This window comes from Aquila chrysaetos, chromosome 24 (assembly GCF_900496995.4).
Source record: "Aquila chrysaetos chrysaetos chromosome 24, bAquChr1.4, whole genome shotgun sequence".
Classification (NCBI taxonomy): domain Eukaryota; kingdom Metazoa; phylum Chordata; class Aves; order Accipitriformes; family Accipitridae; genus Aquila; species Aquila chrysaetos.
In genome coordinates, this window is record NC_044027.1 from 7,113,018 (window position 1) to 7,130,700 (window position 17,683).

General features: G+C 41.7%; 1 protein-coding gene across 1 annotated transcript in view; it reads right to left on the minus strand.

Annotated features, from left to right (window-relative positions):
* Nucleotides 1–263: 263 nt before the first annotated feature.
* The window catches only part of KDM5B (lysine demethylase 5B), a 58,566-nt gene continuing 41,146 nt past the window's right edge, over nt 264–17,683 (minus strand). Inside the window, exons 18-27 of the mRNA XM_030000083.2 lie at nt 15,992–16,106; nt 13,604–13,959; nt 12,306–12,444; nt 9,987–10,166; nt 8,970–9,128; nt 6,635–7,120; nt 4,231–4,342; nt 2,678–2,832; nt 1,827–2,153; nt 264–1,138 (exon numbers count right to left, since the gene is read on the minus strand). Of these exons, the coding sequence (XP_029855943.1) occupies nt 1,001–1,138; nt 1,827–2,153; nt 2,678–2,832; nt 4,231–4,342; nt 6,635–7,120; nt 8,970–9,128; nt 9,987–10,166; nt 12,306–12,444; nt 13,604–13,959; nt 15,992–16,106 (2,167 nt within the window). The 3' untranslated portion in view covers nt 264–1,000. The remainder of the gene's footprint in view (nt 1,139–1,826; nt 2,154–2,677; nt 2,833–4,230; nt 4,343–6,634; nt 7,121–8,969; nt 9,129–9,986; nt 10,167–12,305; nt 12,445–13,603; nt 13,960–15,991; nt 16,107–17,683) is intronic.

Here is a 17,683-nt window from a genome sequence, read left to right on the forward strand (position 1 = left end):
ACAAATCATAGTTTCAATCCTTTATTCACCCAACTTGCAAATGGTTTCAGTTTTGGAAAAGCTTTGCAAAATTAAAAAGTCTTTTTTTCCTTTTGATGTAACATTTTGATCTGCCTTCTCCTTCCAAACCTGAATATACAAGTAAGGTAAGAAAATAACATGGCTTTTGCATTTCTTTTTTTAAAGATGGATTTCTCTTGAATAAGAGAACCAACCGATGCAATCAATATTGATCCAGAGGGAAATGAAACTGCATTTCAAGCTCTCTAAAAACACCAACATTTAATTTTATAACATAACCAGGGGTTTATTCCACAATATAAACTGCAACATTTGATACAAGCTACCCAAAAAAGGAGAAAGCCAAAATACAGCTGTGGCAATTACTTTACAGACCTTTTTTTTTTTTTCTCTCCTGTCTTCTACATCACTGGGCCATCAGTGACACTAGGATCTAACATTTGCTTTCTGTACATCAACCAATGCTAGAAGCAACACGCTGTTCAGAATTGTCATTCCAGTCACTGAAACCAGACATAGAAGTTATTGCTCAGATAAATAAACCTAATCTACGAAAAACAAAGTGGAAAAAAACTAAAGTCCCCAAAGAGTTAACAGAGTAAACAGGGATTTCCTCAAAAGAGGATTTATTGGAAAATTCATGGTGCAGGTTTTTTTGCACCTAAACCAAGCTGAATTAAATACGCCGGTAAATCCCAGAGAGGTAATTTAATGCTGTACAATAAAAGGTGCATGTTTCAAATGCCTTCCAAATTGGTGGAAACCCCTGCTAAACAGTCAGCATCTCAAACCTCAACAACCACAAACAGATCAAGGGAAAATATAAAAGTGTCAAAAATTGTTTTGAGTTCTGGAAAATGATCCCATAAGGATAGAAGTAGCACCATTTGCAATCTGGTTCTTAAACCAGCCCCTGTGGCTTTATTGGAAAATTCTGATAACCTTCTTTACTCAAGTCCTGAATGGTTTATGGGGAGTTTTACTTCCGATATTGAGAGTCCTTCCCAGTGCAGCTGATGCAGATGTAGTCCTCCTTCTCTGCCATTTCTGGAGAGATGCCCACGCACACCTGGTGGAACCACTGGTTGCAGCTGCCATCACACTGGACCCAATCCACCTAATAAAGAACAGACATACTGGTGTTCAGAGAAGGACCAAGAAAACACACACAGCATTCATTAGTCATTTTTGGGCTCCTAATCTATTTAAATGAGTGAGAAATGTCCCATTCTACAACTGGCTAGTGCTGGATATTCAACTCATGCTCACTGTGGACTCCTGCAGTCCAGCTCTTCTGAAGCCGAGAGAAGGCCACACTTCCCTTCGTCTCTGCTGTTGCTTTCCCACCTATAGCAAGATTGTGGATGGTAACTTCACCACGGCCCTCCCAGGCACCTGGGCATGTCCCTCTTCTCCATTCTCCAGTACAGATGGGCCTGGGTAGAGTTCCAAGGCACTGCCCCTATGCACAGAAAGGCTGCAACCCACAAAGTCTATCTACAGCCATATTTCAAGAGCAGAGATGAATACGGTGTCTGCACAGCCCCACCTCCTCCTTCCGATTCCATGCAGATGTTTTGATGTCCACCTGCCTTCCCCAGTCCCAGCTGCATGGCTGCTCTTGGAGAAGGCGGGAAGGATCATTACTAAAGGTGTCCCAGCAGTGGCAGACATTGTCTCTGGGTTACTAAGTGCCTCATGCTCTCTTTGCAAATAGAGTTTATGCAGTTGAACAATTACAGGGCAGCTGAATGTCCTAGATCCCAGCATTCCGAACACCACAGCGGGTCTCTGCCTCTACTGACCTCATCTCCCTCAGGCTGGAGACAATTCACAGCAGGGCAGATGGCATCTTCATCCTCAGAGTCCTCCTGCTCAGAGAATGACACATCTGAGGGAAGCAAGTGGCTTTCACTAGAACGCTGCATCTCAAGGAGACGCTCCCGCTCCCTCTCCAGTTTGTTAGTGCAGAGATCCTTTGAGTGATTCAGTTTCAGTTTCTTCTTTTTGGGTGTTCTCATTTTTTTTACTCTTGCTCTCTTCTCATCACAGAAGCTCTCTCTCTCAAAACGCCGCTTCAGTTTTCTTTCCATGTAACTAATTCCATCTTTTTTTCCTCGGCAACACTCATTCTATTGGAAAGATATTTTAGCAAAATTGTAAGTGTGCAACTAACACTCATTATCCTGTTATTCCACACCCTGCTTTTAGGAATAGGCTTAAGTAAAAGCGCAGTGTTTGAGAGAGTGCTGCCTTTTCAGCAGAACTGGGATGTGTAAGGGGAGCAAAGGATAGGGTCACACCTCTGTGACAGAATTTATTCTCATTTCCTGCCTGAGTCCAGTGATTCAGAGGCAGCTCTCTCGGAAAGCCTCTTCAACACAGGACAAGAGTCAAATTAGGATAGATGTATTTAAAATACAGAGAGTGACCATAAAAAACAGATTCAAACTGAAAAAATGCATGAGGCCACAAATTATATTCAATAGTTTGTAACCAATTCATTAACTTATCAACTTCTTGACCCCTTTTGAACAAGGAAAACGTATTTTCATAGAAGTACAGCCATACACAAACCTCTTTGTAAAGCTTATGGGTTCAGGCAGAGCTCTACTCCAAAGTGACCCCAAGCTCATTGCTGTTGTCAGACACTTGCCTTTTCATTTGTCGGTCCAACGGATGACCTCTGCTCTGTCTGCAAAACAGGGCTTTGCTTTGTGAATAGGATCTGGTACAGCTCCTGTATTTCAGGCAGAGAAACCTGTAGCAGCTGGGCTTCCATCATCAGCTCATCCAGCTCTGTGCTAATGACTATTATGAAAGACAGGGAGAGAGGAGAAAAGGAATTCTTCAGTGTCAGCACTGATGAGAACTGCACAGATAATGAAAATTCTTCTCTGGTAGCACATTAAAAAAAAACTGTGAAAGACTTTTTTAAATCTGCAACTGTATGAATTAACTCTTATCTATTCCCTCTTCACTGCTCATTTTTAATAGCATGGTTAAAAAGAAAGATAACGGCTTGCACAGAAGTGACTGCGCTGTGGCTTAGTACCCTTCCATGCTTGCATTTCTTGCTGCTTCGAGGATAAGCATTTGCCATCATGCTTGGCAATTTCTCCTGCTTCTGCAGCTACAAGAAGCATGATGATCCCCTCACTACCTAACAAGTGCATAAGATGAACAAAGTGAGTGAAATCCATAAGTGGAGTCAAGAGAGTAGAGGAAGAAAAGCTGAGAGGATGAGCCTTGCAACTGAGGCCTGCTGTACAGTCACCACCCACTGCTGCTATCGAGCTTCAAAACTTCCATTGGGCTTTTGAAATAGTCACAGCTATAGGAGGCCAAAATCATCATGTAAATAACAGCATTTTAATATAGTATTCGGTACAACTCAAATATGGCCTGAAAAATAAACCTGGTAGTACAAAGGACTGCCTTGTTTGATTTTAACTGTAACGTTAAACTGATCTAAGTGTCTTGTGTAACATTAATATGGACTAAGCTGCACTGACTTGAACATATGAAGATAAGACTGGACCTGTGTCCCTGGAGCATTATGCATCATGATGAAAGAAATGATAAAGAACTTCTTTTACAGTTGTAAAATGATGCAATTTATAGCATGTCTATGTTAGTCCAATAAACACAAAGTCTGAGCTAAGCAGCATGCAGAACCTGCACTGAGTGACCTGGAGCACAGCCTCAGCCACAGCAGCTAAGAAAACTCAAGTCTCTGTGACAGTTGTGCTGCAGCAAAACTTATGTGGGCTTCTGTCCTATGGGTTAAGTACCCCATGGTCTCCAGCACTACTTCCCTATGTTGTTCCCACCCACCTCCTACAATTTCAGTGGTCTCTACCCTCCATTTCCCCCTCCTGCAGCCTGTTTGGCTGGCCACAGCCCACTGTGTCCTGTGCACGTGGGAAGCAGCCAGCTCTTGACCAATACCTCTTGTCCTACTGTGCCACATCTTTTCATTACACGTGGGAAATTTGTACTGTTGAGGAATTTACCCCTCTGCCAAAGCTGCACATTAAGTTCCAAGGCTGCTGAGGGGATGGAGAAGCAACCAGACACACTGCACAGTCATGTGCCTCCCTGCCCCAGCCATCTCCTGTTGATCAGGACACCCTCTCTTCTCCACCAAACACAGGGAAAAAAAGGAAGAAAAAAAAAAAGAAAAAAATCAAAGTGAAGATTACAAACCATGAAGTGGGATGCAGTGCTGTCCTGTAGAAAATGGAGAATGTAAATATATGGTTCTGTTATCCCAGTCATGAGGCATGGAGAATGACATTGCTCCAATTGTCTGGGAAACCTAGAAAACAAAACGAAACGCATAGATATTTTCACTGAACATGTAGTTTTGAAGTGTCAAATAACTGCAACAGAATCAATACTTGTTTCTCTTACAATTGCTTAAATCTTGTATTCCTGGAAACTGTTCAATCTAATACACCCAAATCCTTCATCCTACACCTGGAAATAGGCAAAAGCAACTTTATTGCCAGAATTCTTAGCTGTGAATTATCTTTTCCACAGAGATCATAAACTGGCCCTAGCGCACACAGCAGCATGCTCTACCAGAGGAGAACGAGCCTGTGGAGCAGAGACAACACAGACAGAGTCCCTGTAGAGACAATTCCAGACTTGTGGAGGCAAGGTCTTCAGCTCTAGAATTGACTCAGGGTAAATATCACAGTTTCCTCCTTTTGTTCACAACAAAGAACCAATTTCTCACTGCCTTCATCCGGTGAGACACCAAGCTGTTCTGAAGCACTTCGCTTTACCTCAGCACACACAAAAGAAACGCCAATGGCAAAACACACATGTACTTATGCAAAGGCCACTTAGGCAAGCCAGCAAGTCTCAGTTTTGGACTCTCGAGTGTCAGAAAGGCATCTCACCAGATGCCTTCCAAAATATTATCTGCCTCACTAATTCAAATCTCTGGGTCCCTTTCAAGATCGGGCTCTCATCAATTCTCATAGCTGTTTTTCAAACTCATCTAAATGCTCCACATTCTTCACTTTGGCAGTGCCAAAGAAGCCCAACCCCGGTGGTTACTGCTATGAGCTTCTCTGGAGGAATAAGCGTGTTGGATTATCCCAGATAACAGGGAAAACAGAATTGTTACAGGACAGGACAGCAATGCTGAGACACTGGATTCACTGAAAAACCACCTCAAATCCATTGAGACCCAAGTTTTAGCTCAGCACCTGTGCCAAGATGGCTCTGGAGGCCACCTCTGACCTGCTCTTAGCACCACTGTCTCCAGGAAGGCTCCTCTTAGCTCAGGCACAGTGAGGGACCCAAGCTGATGCACATGGTCAGATGCTCTTCCACTGAGCTTCCCAGGGACCTCAGCTAGCTCTGCTGGAATTACCTTGATTTAGGAGGTTTACTGACTTGAGCTCCAGACCACACAAAAATGGTTAGACTGCTTTCAGGTCGGAGGAATGTCATGATATCACACTGAGCTAATAAAGCCAAGCTTACTGTTTCCATTTCTGGCCCAAACATCAATTTATATGCCCAAAATCTTGCCCAGTTTTTTTCAGCTATACTAGTTGGTCTAGTAAAAAGATACTTTCAAACCTAAATTATCAGAAAAATTCTGTTATAGTTTTAATTTCTAAAACTAGGCTTGCCTATTTGAAAGATTTGGTCAACACAAGCAACTTGGAATAGCCGGGTTACTTGAGAAGCAGCTACAATACCTCTTCAAGTATGCGTGGCACATTTTATGTTTTAACATAACTGAGCTGAGAACACACACATACAGACTAACTGTAACAGGGTTGCACTAGCAAAACTAAGGTGTTTCAATCTAAAAATAAAAGCAACAGTGCATTTCATTTTAGGGTGTTTTATGTTTTTTATGCTGCACAGACACTTTATTTCAGATTTTTTCTGCATTTATAATCTCAGGAAAACTAGAAATGCTTAACCCATTTCCCACTTTCCCTGCCCTTTTTGCTGAAAGATCTTTACTGGAGGAAGTTTGAAACTCCCTCATGACCACACCTGAAACAGTTGCTGTAGCTTAACTCAGTAATATTAGCAGAATATTCAGCTTGGGAGTTCTAGTGCAAGCAATAAGGAGAAGAAGGAGCAGTAATGGCTGAAGATACCCCGTTGCAAACAACGTCATCTGAGAGCTAAGCTGGTAACACACTGGAAGGTTTGTGCCTCTGTTACTAATTCTCAACACTTAAAACTATATTGAAACACTTGTAAGAACAGAATATACAGACTAATTGAATACTATGCACTCCAGAAACAATAGCTTCAACAATTCTGTCATTAATAGTGTCACACTAGAGCTTAGGAGCTGGGAGAAGGGAAAATAGGGCCTTTAGGATTAATTGCTCCCAGGACTCCAGCAGAAGGACAACATGAAGCTGCTGCTGGAGGACACACACATCCTGGCTAACTGTCAAGGCAGAACCCAAACTCCTTATATCTGTAAAGCAACACATAAACAATCTGCCTTGCCAGTATTTGTATGCAGATACAACGAACCCAAAACCCAGTGAGGTGTTACAGGCTGCTCTTGCTGACCACACGCCACCCACTGCCAGGAAACCCAGAAGCAGCTCAGCCTCACCTTGTTTGTCTCTGGCAATTGGCCTGCTGTGGCTTGCCATCTGTTGTACAATAATCCTGAGCCAACTTTGTCTTGTATAAGTTTTAGATTCCCTGAATATAACATTTGTTGTGCTCTGTGCTGCCAGTTCACAGTTCTCTCGATCATATACCGTAAGGCATCCCCCTCAGGAAGCCTCACACGGATACGCTGCAAGGAGGCCAGCAACGGTAAGATCTTTTCTAAAGGTGGCTTTTCTGATCGATGACAGTGTGGACAGAGCCACACACGAGGTCCCTGCAAAACGTTGGGCACCGAAACACAGCCAGTATGGAAGAACCCTCTGCAGAGTTCACACTGTATCATCGGAGCAGCCGGCTCCTTCTGGCACAGACAGACTTTCAGTTCTGCGTCCTCTTCACTAGACAGCACCTTCACTTCATTTGCTGCTCGCAGAGAACGCAATGCTTCCATCTCCTTTAATCGGGCTTCCCCAAGCGTAGCCATCTAAAAGAGAGTTCAAAGAAAGGGATGTAATCTTGAAATGAACATTAGTCATTAGAAACAGGGCGACCTCTGCACAATCATGCTCTTCATATATGCCAGCGAGTATTTCGGATTGTTAAGAAGCTCCTCACCCCTACACGCCTTCAAGGCTTTGAATGTTTGAAGCAAAGCAGTTATGAGGGTGTGCAGTGATATGACTTCAGTTTCCTTCTGTTTTCTCATCAGGCCCAGAGATACAAAGTGTATTCCTTTGCAAAAAATGACCTCCTAACTCCTTTCTTCTCTGTTCCAAATCCTTCATGTTTTGTGCTACAAAAGCATTTACCTTCATTAAAGCAGCTTAAATTCTGAAACAAGTGCTGATTTGGCTTGCAGGTACTTCTCTATGAACATGTCTCTCAAATATGTAGTCTGACTCTGTATAATCATAAAACATATCTGGGCAGTTTTCAGAAATACAAATGCATCTCTGATACCCACCTTACACTGTCAAGTGCACAGGGCTGCACCCTGACCTATGTACTTGCTCTGGGGTTTGTAAACACCAAGTGAAATTCAGGTGTACTCCTGAATGTGTTGTTTGCCCTTTCTACACCTGCTCATGATCCTTTTTTTCAGGCATCTTTAGCATTAGCTGCTATTAAAGATAGCAATATATTTCAGTTTCATAAAGGCTATTAGTAGCAGCGGCAACTAATAAATTCTATGCATTTTGTTATGTATATAAAAATAAACGTATACAGGAGGGTTTGTAAATATATACAAAACAGTTATTTCACACATCATGGCTTTGCAATGTGATGACTAGAGAAAAATCAGCTATGCAAAAATTAATACAACTGCATCCAGCATGGGCAGATACGGGACTTGGGCACAGCACACTACATTACGTACGCACGGGTGCTGAGCACTGCAGCTGCAGTGCTGGGTTGTGAAAGTATCCAAACCTCCACTACAAGAAGATTCTCGTTCCCCTCGTGTCAGAAGCAAAACCTGCCACAGTAAATGAATGCATTTTCCAGGGTGCAGTCCATGTGAGTATCCTTCTTTTTCAATACCCCAGCCATTAACGAGATATTATCTAGTCAAAGAGGAGAAGGGTGTGTGGTTTAGAGGACCCAGTCTCTTCTCCTTACAGCACTTGTAGGGACACAGTCTGTAAGTCTGGATTTCCAGACAAGGGAGACAAAAACCAAAGCACTGAACATACAGGTTTCAAGTAGTTGCCATAGGTTAAAACTTAAATGTCCCATACCTAAAGGGACAATTATATTCAAACCCTACGAAATCAGTCTACTGCTCCTCATTAATCATGGGACACTGTTTAATCTGACTGTGGTAGAGGCCCTGAAATAGGTCTTTTGGGATGAAGCACTTTACCGCCAGCAACTAAGTCTGCTCCATCCAGAACGAGAGCTTTATTGACTTCATAATGCATGAGGTTTTCCTTAATTATTTATGGTGTTTGTTTTAATTATAAATGGTGTTGGGTTATTGTGTTCTTTGAAGGGATCAGACTTGGGAAAACCCTATCCTATCTTTAATAAGGTTTTGGTATGGTGGGGGAAAATAGGTCTCAATTTTTTATTTTCCTATACTTTGTTAGGCTATGGGCATTGCCAGGGAAACTGTAAAGCTACTTCATGCACAAAGACAACACACATTTTTTCCACCAAAAGCAATTTTGGGAAGTCTAAAGTAAGCACAGAAAAGCGCAGTGCTAGAAGTCCTTCTGCAGAACAGCAGCGCAAGCAGAAAAGAGTGGAAGATAACACTCCTGCATGAGAGGCAAACATAAACAAAGAACTTGGAAGAAACTCCAGTTCGAAAACAATCTTAAACCACATACCGCAGATGCAGTATCTTTGCTCTCAGAGAGCGCTCTTTCTAAGTCACTCAGAGTCTCTAGCTTAGTGCTTTTCTTCTTTCCACTTGGCACTGGCTCCTTCAACTTCTTCTGCTTCCTCTTCAGATTCAGCATTCCAATATCACACCGGGGACATAACACCTGATGGACAGAAAAGCAGTATTGTCTGCAACATTTTTAATGCATTCACCCTGCCCTAACAGTCACATATGACTGGTTAGAACAGGGATTCCTGCAGTTTTTTCCATCAAAGATTTGGGGGACTAGGATGAGGTTATCTGGAAAATGGGGAGAGCTGGAAGGTTAAAAGTTCAGTTTTATAAAACCAGCAGACCACAAACACCTCCATGTTCCATTTAGATTGCTGGAATATACAGACAGCTGATACACTGAATAGCCTCTGTGTGATTTAAGCTGCAAGCCCTGGAAAACAGTAGAGGAAAACAGGGGCTGCCCCGCATTCCCATCTGTCCAAACGGAGCAAGGAAGGCTGGGGGCATAAGAGGGGCTCAGCATAGGCTAGAGAGTGTGGATTGCTCAAGAACTGCAAGTGTTCACACACGTGCAGCAACAGACTCAGAGGGCCAGCTAAAGCAGCTACAGCCTCACCCTTGTCACAGCTAAACCTGAGGTGGATGAAGTAGCTATGAACCTGCACTCCAGTGGCTGCAGCCTGACGCACTGAAGTAAATTCAGTGCCACAAATATGTCAATATTCCCATGTTCATATTGAAAATGTCAAACTGCGGCACAGCATGCTCTCATTAGCCACTGATTACAAAGACTGAAGTATAGCTAAATCTTAAGCATTGTAAAAGTTTAAAATTATCATTAAAAGCATAAGGCAATCTAATAAAGTTCTGTTAAAATAATATAATCCTAAAACAATTCTGCAAATATACTTAATATTTACTGTTACTTCATGAGTTAATACTGTAGCTGTGATATGCTTTTGCTGTGGTATGAATGGTGGTCTACTCCAAAGCTGAGATCTCCTACCTCCAAAAGAGAATAAGGGGAGTTCTCGCACAGAAATGTGTTAGCTGCACACTCCTTCCATGCTTGAACTTCTGACACCAAGGACTCCAGCCTCGGCAGGTAGTCCAGATGCACTGGAATAGATCGACCTCTTGTGACAAGTTCCGCTAGTGTGTCCAGTACAGGCACACGTCCTCCAACCTGTCAGATTATAAATTAAGAAATGGTTGATGCATGTAAGACATACCACTTCCATGAATCACAGCAAGTAATTTAGATTAACTGAAGGTAGAGCTTGTAAAAACTAATTTACTGCTTAGACACTTCAGTCACTTCCACAGCTGTTATTCCAACATTTGTGTTTCTCACGCTCTGGCCATTAAGTACACAGACAAAACTAATATAACACTTGGGGGGATGTGTGTGGGGTGGAAATACACTTACCAAATGACAGTTTAAAAACAAAAAGACTGCCAACAATATAAGCAGACTCCCAATCTAACAATCTGCATTCACAGCCGAAAATCAAAATAATTTTGAAATAGACCCAGAAGGCAAGTCTAACCCAGTCCCTGCCATGCCAAGAGCAAGGAACCATCTCAAGTATCCAATTTGAAAGCAAGCTCTGTTCATTCACTTAGCAGCCTATGCCTAAGGCAACCCAGTTACAAGAAGTCCAGCAGTACAGCAGCACTGAGAAGTAATTTCTAAAATAGGCAGTGATGTGGGACTCAAGAACTATTCATCCAGAACAACTCCAACATCTCTAGCAGCAAATCGCCAAGTACTGATACCAAGAGCTTCCTGCAAGTCACAATGACTGCAGGCATTTACCAAAATCTTTGCAGAACTGAAGCAAAAATTCTTGGCACATACAGACACATTTTTCCATATTCAGGAGACAGAATTTCAGAATCCAAACCAGGAAATTAGCAAATGCCAAGAACAAGTCACTTAAGCCCTCCCAAGATAGCCCTCTGTGCTGGTTTTGGCTGGGAGAGAGTTAATTTTCTTCACAGTAGCTGGTATGCGGCTATGTTTTGGATTTGTGCTGGAAACAGTGTTGATTAACACAGGGATGCTTTCTACTGCTAAGCAGTGCTTACACAGCGTCAAGGCCTTTTCTGCTTCTCACCCCACCCCACCAGTGAGGAGGGCGGGGGTGCACAAGGAGTTGGGAGGGGACACAGCCGGGACAGCTGACCCCAACTGACCAAAAGGATATTCCAGACCATAGGATGTTGTGCGCAACATATAAAGACAGGGGAAAGAAGAAGGAAGGGGGGGGGACCTTTGGAGTTAAGGTGTTTCTCTTCCCAAGTCACTGTTCCGCGTGGTGGAACTCTGCTTTCCTGGCGATGGCTGAACACCTGCCTGACGATGAGAAGTAGTGAATGAACTCCTTGTTTTGCTTTGCTTGTGCACGGCTTTTGCTTTACCTATTAAACTATTTCACCCCATGAGTTTTCTCACTTTTACCCTTCTGATTTTCTCCCCCACCCCAGCCAGGGGGAGTGAGCGAGCGGCTGGGTGGGGCATAGTTGCTGGCTGGGGTTAAACCATGACACCCTCAAACAAAAGTTAGTATTACATGAACTTTACTCCTTCAAAATTTTGAAGCCCAGGACAACTGCTGTTTTTTAATAAAAACTTCTTGAACTCAAAAGAAGTTCTTATTAAAAGACCAATTTAGGTCAGATAGGCCTGAAAATACTAATAAGTCAGATCAGAGTTCACTTTATGGAATAAACCATGAGGACAAATGAAAATACAAGAAAATATTTGGCAAATCATATCAAAATCTGAAAATCAGGGCTATCCCCGTCACACCCTTTCCTGATCTGTGCAGTCCCACTGACCCCTGGCTTGAGTACTTGCGAGGCTGAGCCATGAACTTCAAATGGTCACTTCAAATGGTCAGCCCAGGCTACAATTACTCACTTGGACTTGAACATGGTGTCTGGCTGCACAAGCAACCGTGCTAACACAAGGGGGAAACTGGGAAGAGAGAAGAGGGGAGAGTTAAGCTGCCATTGAACTGTAAAAGAAGCAAAGAACCTAAAAGAAAGAAGAAAGGAAACTTGATCCACAAATAAAACTGTCTGATGGGTAAAAAAAAAGAAAATTTGAGTGGGAAGCACCAGAAGCCAAGGTGAAAACCTGTATAGGTTTTTGTCTTTATCAGACTCTGGTTTTCATTCTCTGCCACCAACTTGTTGCTCATTTGATTTTTGCGATACTGAAGCACCAAGTGCACACAATGGAGTGCAGAGTGTGGGTCTGTTAACCTGACAGATGTTACTATCACCCACCAAGAAGCCAAGAGCACAGTTTACGTACCTGCAGAGCTTCCACTTCCTGCAGCCAGTCTTTGGCCTTCTGCACCGCGTCTTTCAGTGCGACACCATTTGGGAGATAGGCTGGGATCTCCTCTATTTCTTTCACTGCTGGTACAAGACTGCTCAGCGACTGCCGTGGTCTACGTAAACAAAACGTATCAGAATGTAAAACACTGCAATGCAGTTGGGGTGGTTCTACTCATCTGGCTTATTAAAACTGAAGGGTTACACCAAATAATGATGTTATGTCCAGCACTAGGTATGGATACTGTACAACCAGGACACTACTAATGCAGGTATGCTTTTAGAAATGTATATTTGCTTGCTATAGTCTCCTACTTAGAAATATTCACACATTTGGGCTTAAGGGAGATCTAACATTTATTAACTTTTGGATGATGTGCGTTCAAACATTGAACCCTAAAACAGTATCAGCTAAGAGACTGTACATTAGAAGGTTAAAAAAACATGAAGATGGCTTTTCTGTATTTCACAACTCAATTCTGATGGCTACAAACAAAGACAGGTACAAACACAACTGCATCTCCATTTTGGAGGTTAAACCCAAGTTTATTCCAATTTTGTGCTCTATGAAGTTATAATTTTAAAACCATATGGTTACTGATGGGTAAGAAACACTCAAATACTTTCATAATTATGAGGCTGGGGGGAAAATTTAAAAAATAAAATAAAAAAAATTAAAAATCAGGAATCCTGAGGGAAGAAACCTTGCATACAAGTTTGTGCCACCTTTCTAAACTTTAAGTAGACTGTACTCTCCCCCATTTTACTTTATAAATAAGAAGGTCAAAGCAACGAGCAAGACAATTTTTCTCAATAAGGATGTATTTAGCTTACTTCTTTCTCCCCTGCACCAAATAATCTAGAAAAAAATCTCCTCAATGTTAGAAATAGTCCATATAATAAAATTTTATCAGTTGGTGGTATGTATCTAAGCTCTATCTGGACATGCATCCTCCAGTATGACACTGGGGGAGGGAAGAAGGTTGAAAGGAAGGAAGAGGTGTCTTAAAACCCTTCCTTGCGGCAAAAGGAGAATTTGCACAATGATAGTGGAGCACCACAAACACTGCAAGCAAACACCAATGTTTAAAATCGCTCAGTCATTCAACCCCCTTCTCCATCCCTTTCCCTTGTGGATGGCACAAGTTTTGCCTTCATGTTGTGAACTGGATGAACAAAAGAGGGCCCCTTCAGAAGTAAAGCCAACTATTTCCATCTTAAACAGCTCCTCAGCTCATGGAACTACAAAATGCAACGCTATGATTTAGCCTATACCTGGCCTTTATCAGATTTCTGGCTTTGTCATCCCAGTGTTCAGATACAGTAAGGAGCTCCTGCAGCTTCGCCATTGCTTTCTCAACTGCTGGGTAGGGAGCGAGTCCAACACCTGAGTCTATAAGACGTCTCATATCATCTAGAGTAAGAGAGTTTTGGTCCGAAGAAGCCAGTTGCACATCCTCGAGCCAGCGTGCCTGTTCCAGACGTATCCGCAGTTCAGCCAGTTGGGGTAGATCAACGTCGAAGTCAAAGCTGACATCCAACAGCTCCTGAAGTTCTGCAGCACTAGGCATTTCTTCAGAAAGGAGTTTTTGACTTTGCTGTTGAAAAGCTTCCACACGATCAAGAAGATCCTGAAATACACAAATGCAACAATAAATCAGAAGAAAGCTCGCTGCCAAATCTCTTAAACATAAGTGCAGGCTTAAACATTTAAGTGCAAGGCTCCTGGCAAACACCACATTGCAATGCACACAACGTGCATGGCAAATTATCATGACATCTGGAACACTTAAATAGGGTGTCTTCAACACATAGTGTCTAGATCAGCATCTCCTCATACATGTGTCCTACAAGCTTGAGGATCATAGAACAAGGGAATTCCACTCCAAACTCCTTTGAACTAAGACACGGGTATCAAAAAGAGGTCTCAGAAGAATAGAAAGGATCTAAAGGGAAATTTTAAGTGTTTCATTAATGCTGTTTTCTGGCTTTGTTCTGGAATGATTAAGGAGGCTGAAGAACAGCAAGGTTAAGATTAAGAAGGCTTTGAAGAATGCTGGGAAGGGCACGGAGCTTCTGGGGTTCATTTCTGCTGTATTGTTAAGGTTTCTCAGCTGGACCACACAGTCCCAGTAAGCCACAGGAATCTCTCATGCAGTGCAACACCTTCTCTCTCTCTCCATATGTTCAACAGCTAATTACCCCAAAAAGGTACCTCTGTGGTTGTCTGCACTTCACCCAGGATAATGGGCAGTTAGAATAATCTCACTGCAAATGGTGGAATTACTCTGTTTCTAGCCATCCTGCCCAATGCTTCTAGTACTGGCTGAAATGCTACTCCAGCAGTAAATTCTTCTTTCACAGATGACATCTTGGTATTTTGCCAATGAGGCTGTTGCCTGAGTAGACAATCTCAGCCATAACGGAAATAAAGCCTTTTTAGAGATATATTAAATTGTGAACTGATCTCCAGTAACTGTTTGTCATTTATATTAACAGCCTAATTTGCATGACTACATATAATTTAAGATCGTTGAGAATGATATAAAAGAATATCCTGACCATGTGTTTGATATTTCCCTGTTCAAGAATGCCAGATGGAGAAGAACTGTTTGCATGTCTGGCATTTCTGAACTTCTGCTTTTTAAATAGTAAGATTTAAATAGTAAGGTAACTTCAGAGTTACTATGCTATAAACAAATAACTGTAAATAGGATTACATAAAGTCTGATTCGCGCATTCCAGACCTGATAAAGCTTCAAAAGCAATAGTCATAATGCTGAGCTGAACTGGTCTACTCTATAATTCAAAGTTACATGGCATTGTCTGGTCTCTCAGCATTGTGTGGACACTTAAGAGAGAGTTTAGGAGCTGGACACTGCATCTCCTGGCTCTAAGTGTCACAAATATGCAAAGCCTTTTTCCTTTAAGACAGGAATTGCAGCTGCCCAGAATTTATGTTCCCCCTTTTTTTGTTTTTGATTACCCCTCAGTGTGATATGCAACATTTTGGCAAATTCTGAAACCAAATCATGAATTACTTTCAACTTGTCTGACAGCTGATCATCTGGTGAGCAAATAATCAGCATTAGCTAATGGTTGTGGGAGACAAAGTGATCTGACTCACTGTCAGCAGCAGGTACTCTGACAGAACAAGTATTTTGGTAGCCTAGGCTAGTAGCTTTGGCTAGGGTTATTTGTGTTGTTTCCTGGAACATGGGTTGATAGCACAAGGAGGTATCTAATTACGAGACCATGAGAAAGCCGATTCTGGATTAACAAAGAAGGAAAGTGATATGAATGGGAGAACTGCCACTCAGAGCATTATGGAGTTTTAAATATTCTCAAATAAAACTGTCTTCACTAGTTAACTGACCCCAAACTTTTAATCTGTAGTTACCCAGGTCATCCTGCTGCTTCTTTTGCATTACTTCGCACAACATTAACATTTTGATTCCCCCATGTAGTATAAAAATACACCGACCATGAACACCAGCATGTCAGAGAGCTCCATTCTTAAGCAACTCATGCACAAGTTACCTAGACCTGCCAGTTTAAAGCTATTAATTCTTGGAGCGAGTAGTAAGATAGGAGATTAATGCAGTGCAAATACATCACTATGACAAATGCTCATGTTCCTTCCCTTAGAATTTTCTAAGTTACCTTCAGTAATGGTGTCTGACTGAGGACACAGGGCAGAGCATAGAGCTGCCTCACGAACAACCGGAGTTCATTCACAGTCAGCTGATTTTGACACTTTCCTCCTCCAGAGCGGTATCTGCAATTACACACAATTCAACTTTGTTGGATGCCACTAAAAAATAAAATAAAATCCAAACTTCTCAAACATCTGCTTATGATTTCTTGTAAGTCAAGCTTTACTCACAAATAACAGAATATTCAAAAGCATCCAAGAAGCCTAGGGCTTACAAAAATGGGAAAACTTCGGTTAGCTATAGCAGAATAAGCTATTGTTGAAAATACTCTTTCATATTAAATAGTGTTCTGGAACAACTACTCAGCCTTGGAAGAGCACTGGTTATTATGGAATAAAATTAGGCTTTTTTCCAGAACACAAAGCAATTGTGGATAAACTATTCAGTTATGTTGCAATAGCTATTGTAGTAAGCTCTCCCCATGCCCATACCAAAAGAGAACAAATCCCAATTTTGAATGGGTTTTATATTTACAGGTCGTGTAGGCGCTTCTGAAAAATCCTCTTTACGCTGAAATCATCATTTTCATTTTTATCTAAAAGCTTTGTATCAAATGAGTGGCTTATAAGTGTTAACAAATTGGCTAATATTAAAAACCTCTCTAAACTCAAGCCAATATTAACTAGGTCTGAGAACCCTGAACAGAAAAGGAAAGAAATCTCTTACAATGCTGGCTCCAATTTAATCCACAATATGTCATTTAAACAAAAGAGGAAAACAACATCCCAGCAGGATATGCCAGCATGACTGGAATGTGAACACTATAAAATAAATTTTAATTTAGCACTCTCTGTTAAAGACAGGTATTTTTAAAGGATATGCAAGATCACATTGGGAGTTCCAAAATCCATAGTAAGCTGAACAATGAAATGAATTCAAAGTCTCAGGTACAACACAAGCTGGTTTATGGTTTACAATGTTTTACTATTTTTTGTGGAAGTTCTGCAGTATCTTCCAGGAAAAGGCACAATTTTTAAAAATAAATAAATATTTATGTACGCATACACACACACACATGTACATATCTAAACTGAATGTCACAAGATGTTTTTGATAACCAGAAATTACAGGAGACTGAAAAAAAAAAAAAAGCATTCACAGAAGAAAAGCCTACGTCCATCTAGGGTTATTAATCACGAAGATCTCTACGCACAAGATCTCTAAACTCTTGGAGACTCTAAGAAGCAGAAAAGTTATCATGAGACCTACAGAAGGAAGGGGATGGATAGTGAACATCCCTTTGTACTTGCCCTGCTGTTATACTCTTCCCTTCCAGAGCCAGAGAGCACTGAGGCCTACACTGTCCTTTGGTTCAATTCAGACAGCTCTTCACAGAACAATCTTCCAAACAGCATCTGTTAGGACTGCCTCATCACCCATCACCGTAAGAACCAAAGGAAATAGGGAAGTACAGCCCATCTACATTTTTCAGGTACTACAGAGAAGACGGTGAGCAAGAGCCACAGGATTTACTCTAAGAGAATATTTATCATCTGTCTTGCTCTTTTCTCCCCAGGAACTGTTGTGTATACTATACAGGAGGAGATCCTTGAGTATCACTGACTACCATGATTAACCGGGATGGCCTTTCCAGTCGAGTCAAGTCTACTGCATGACTCTTCCAAACCCAGGATCAGAA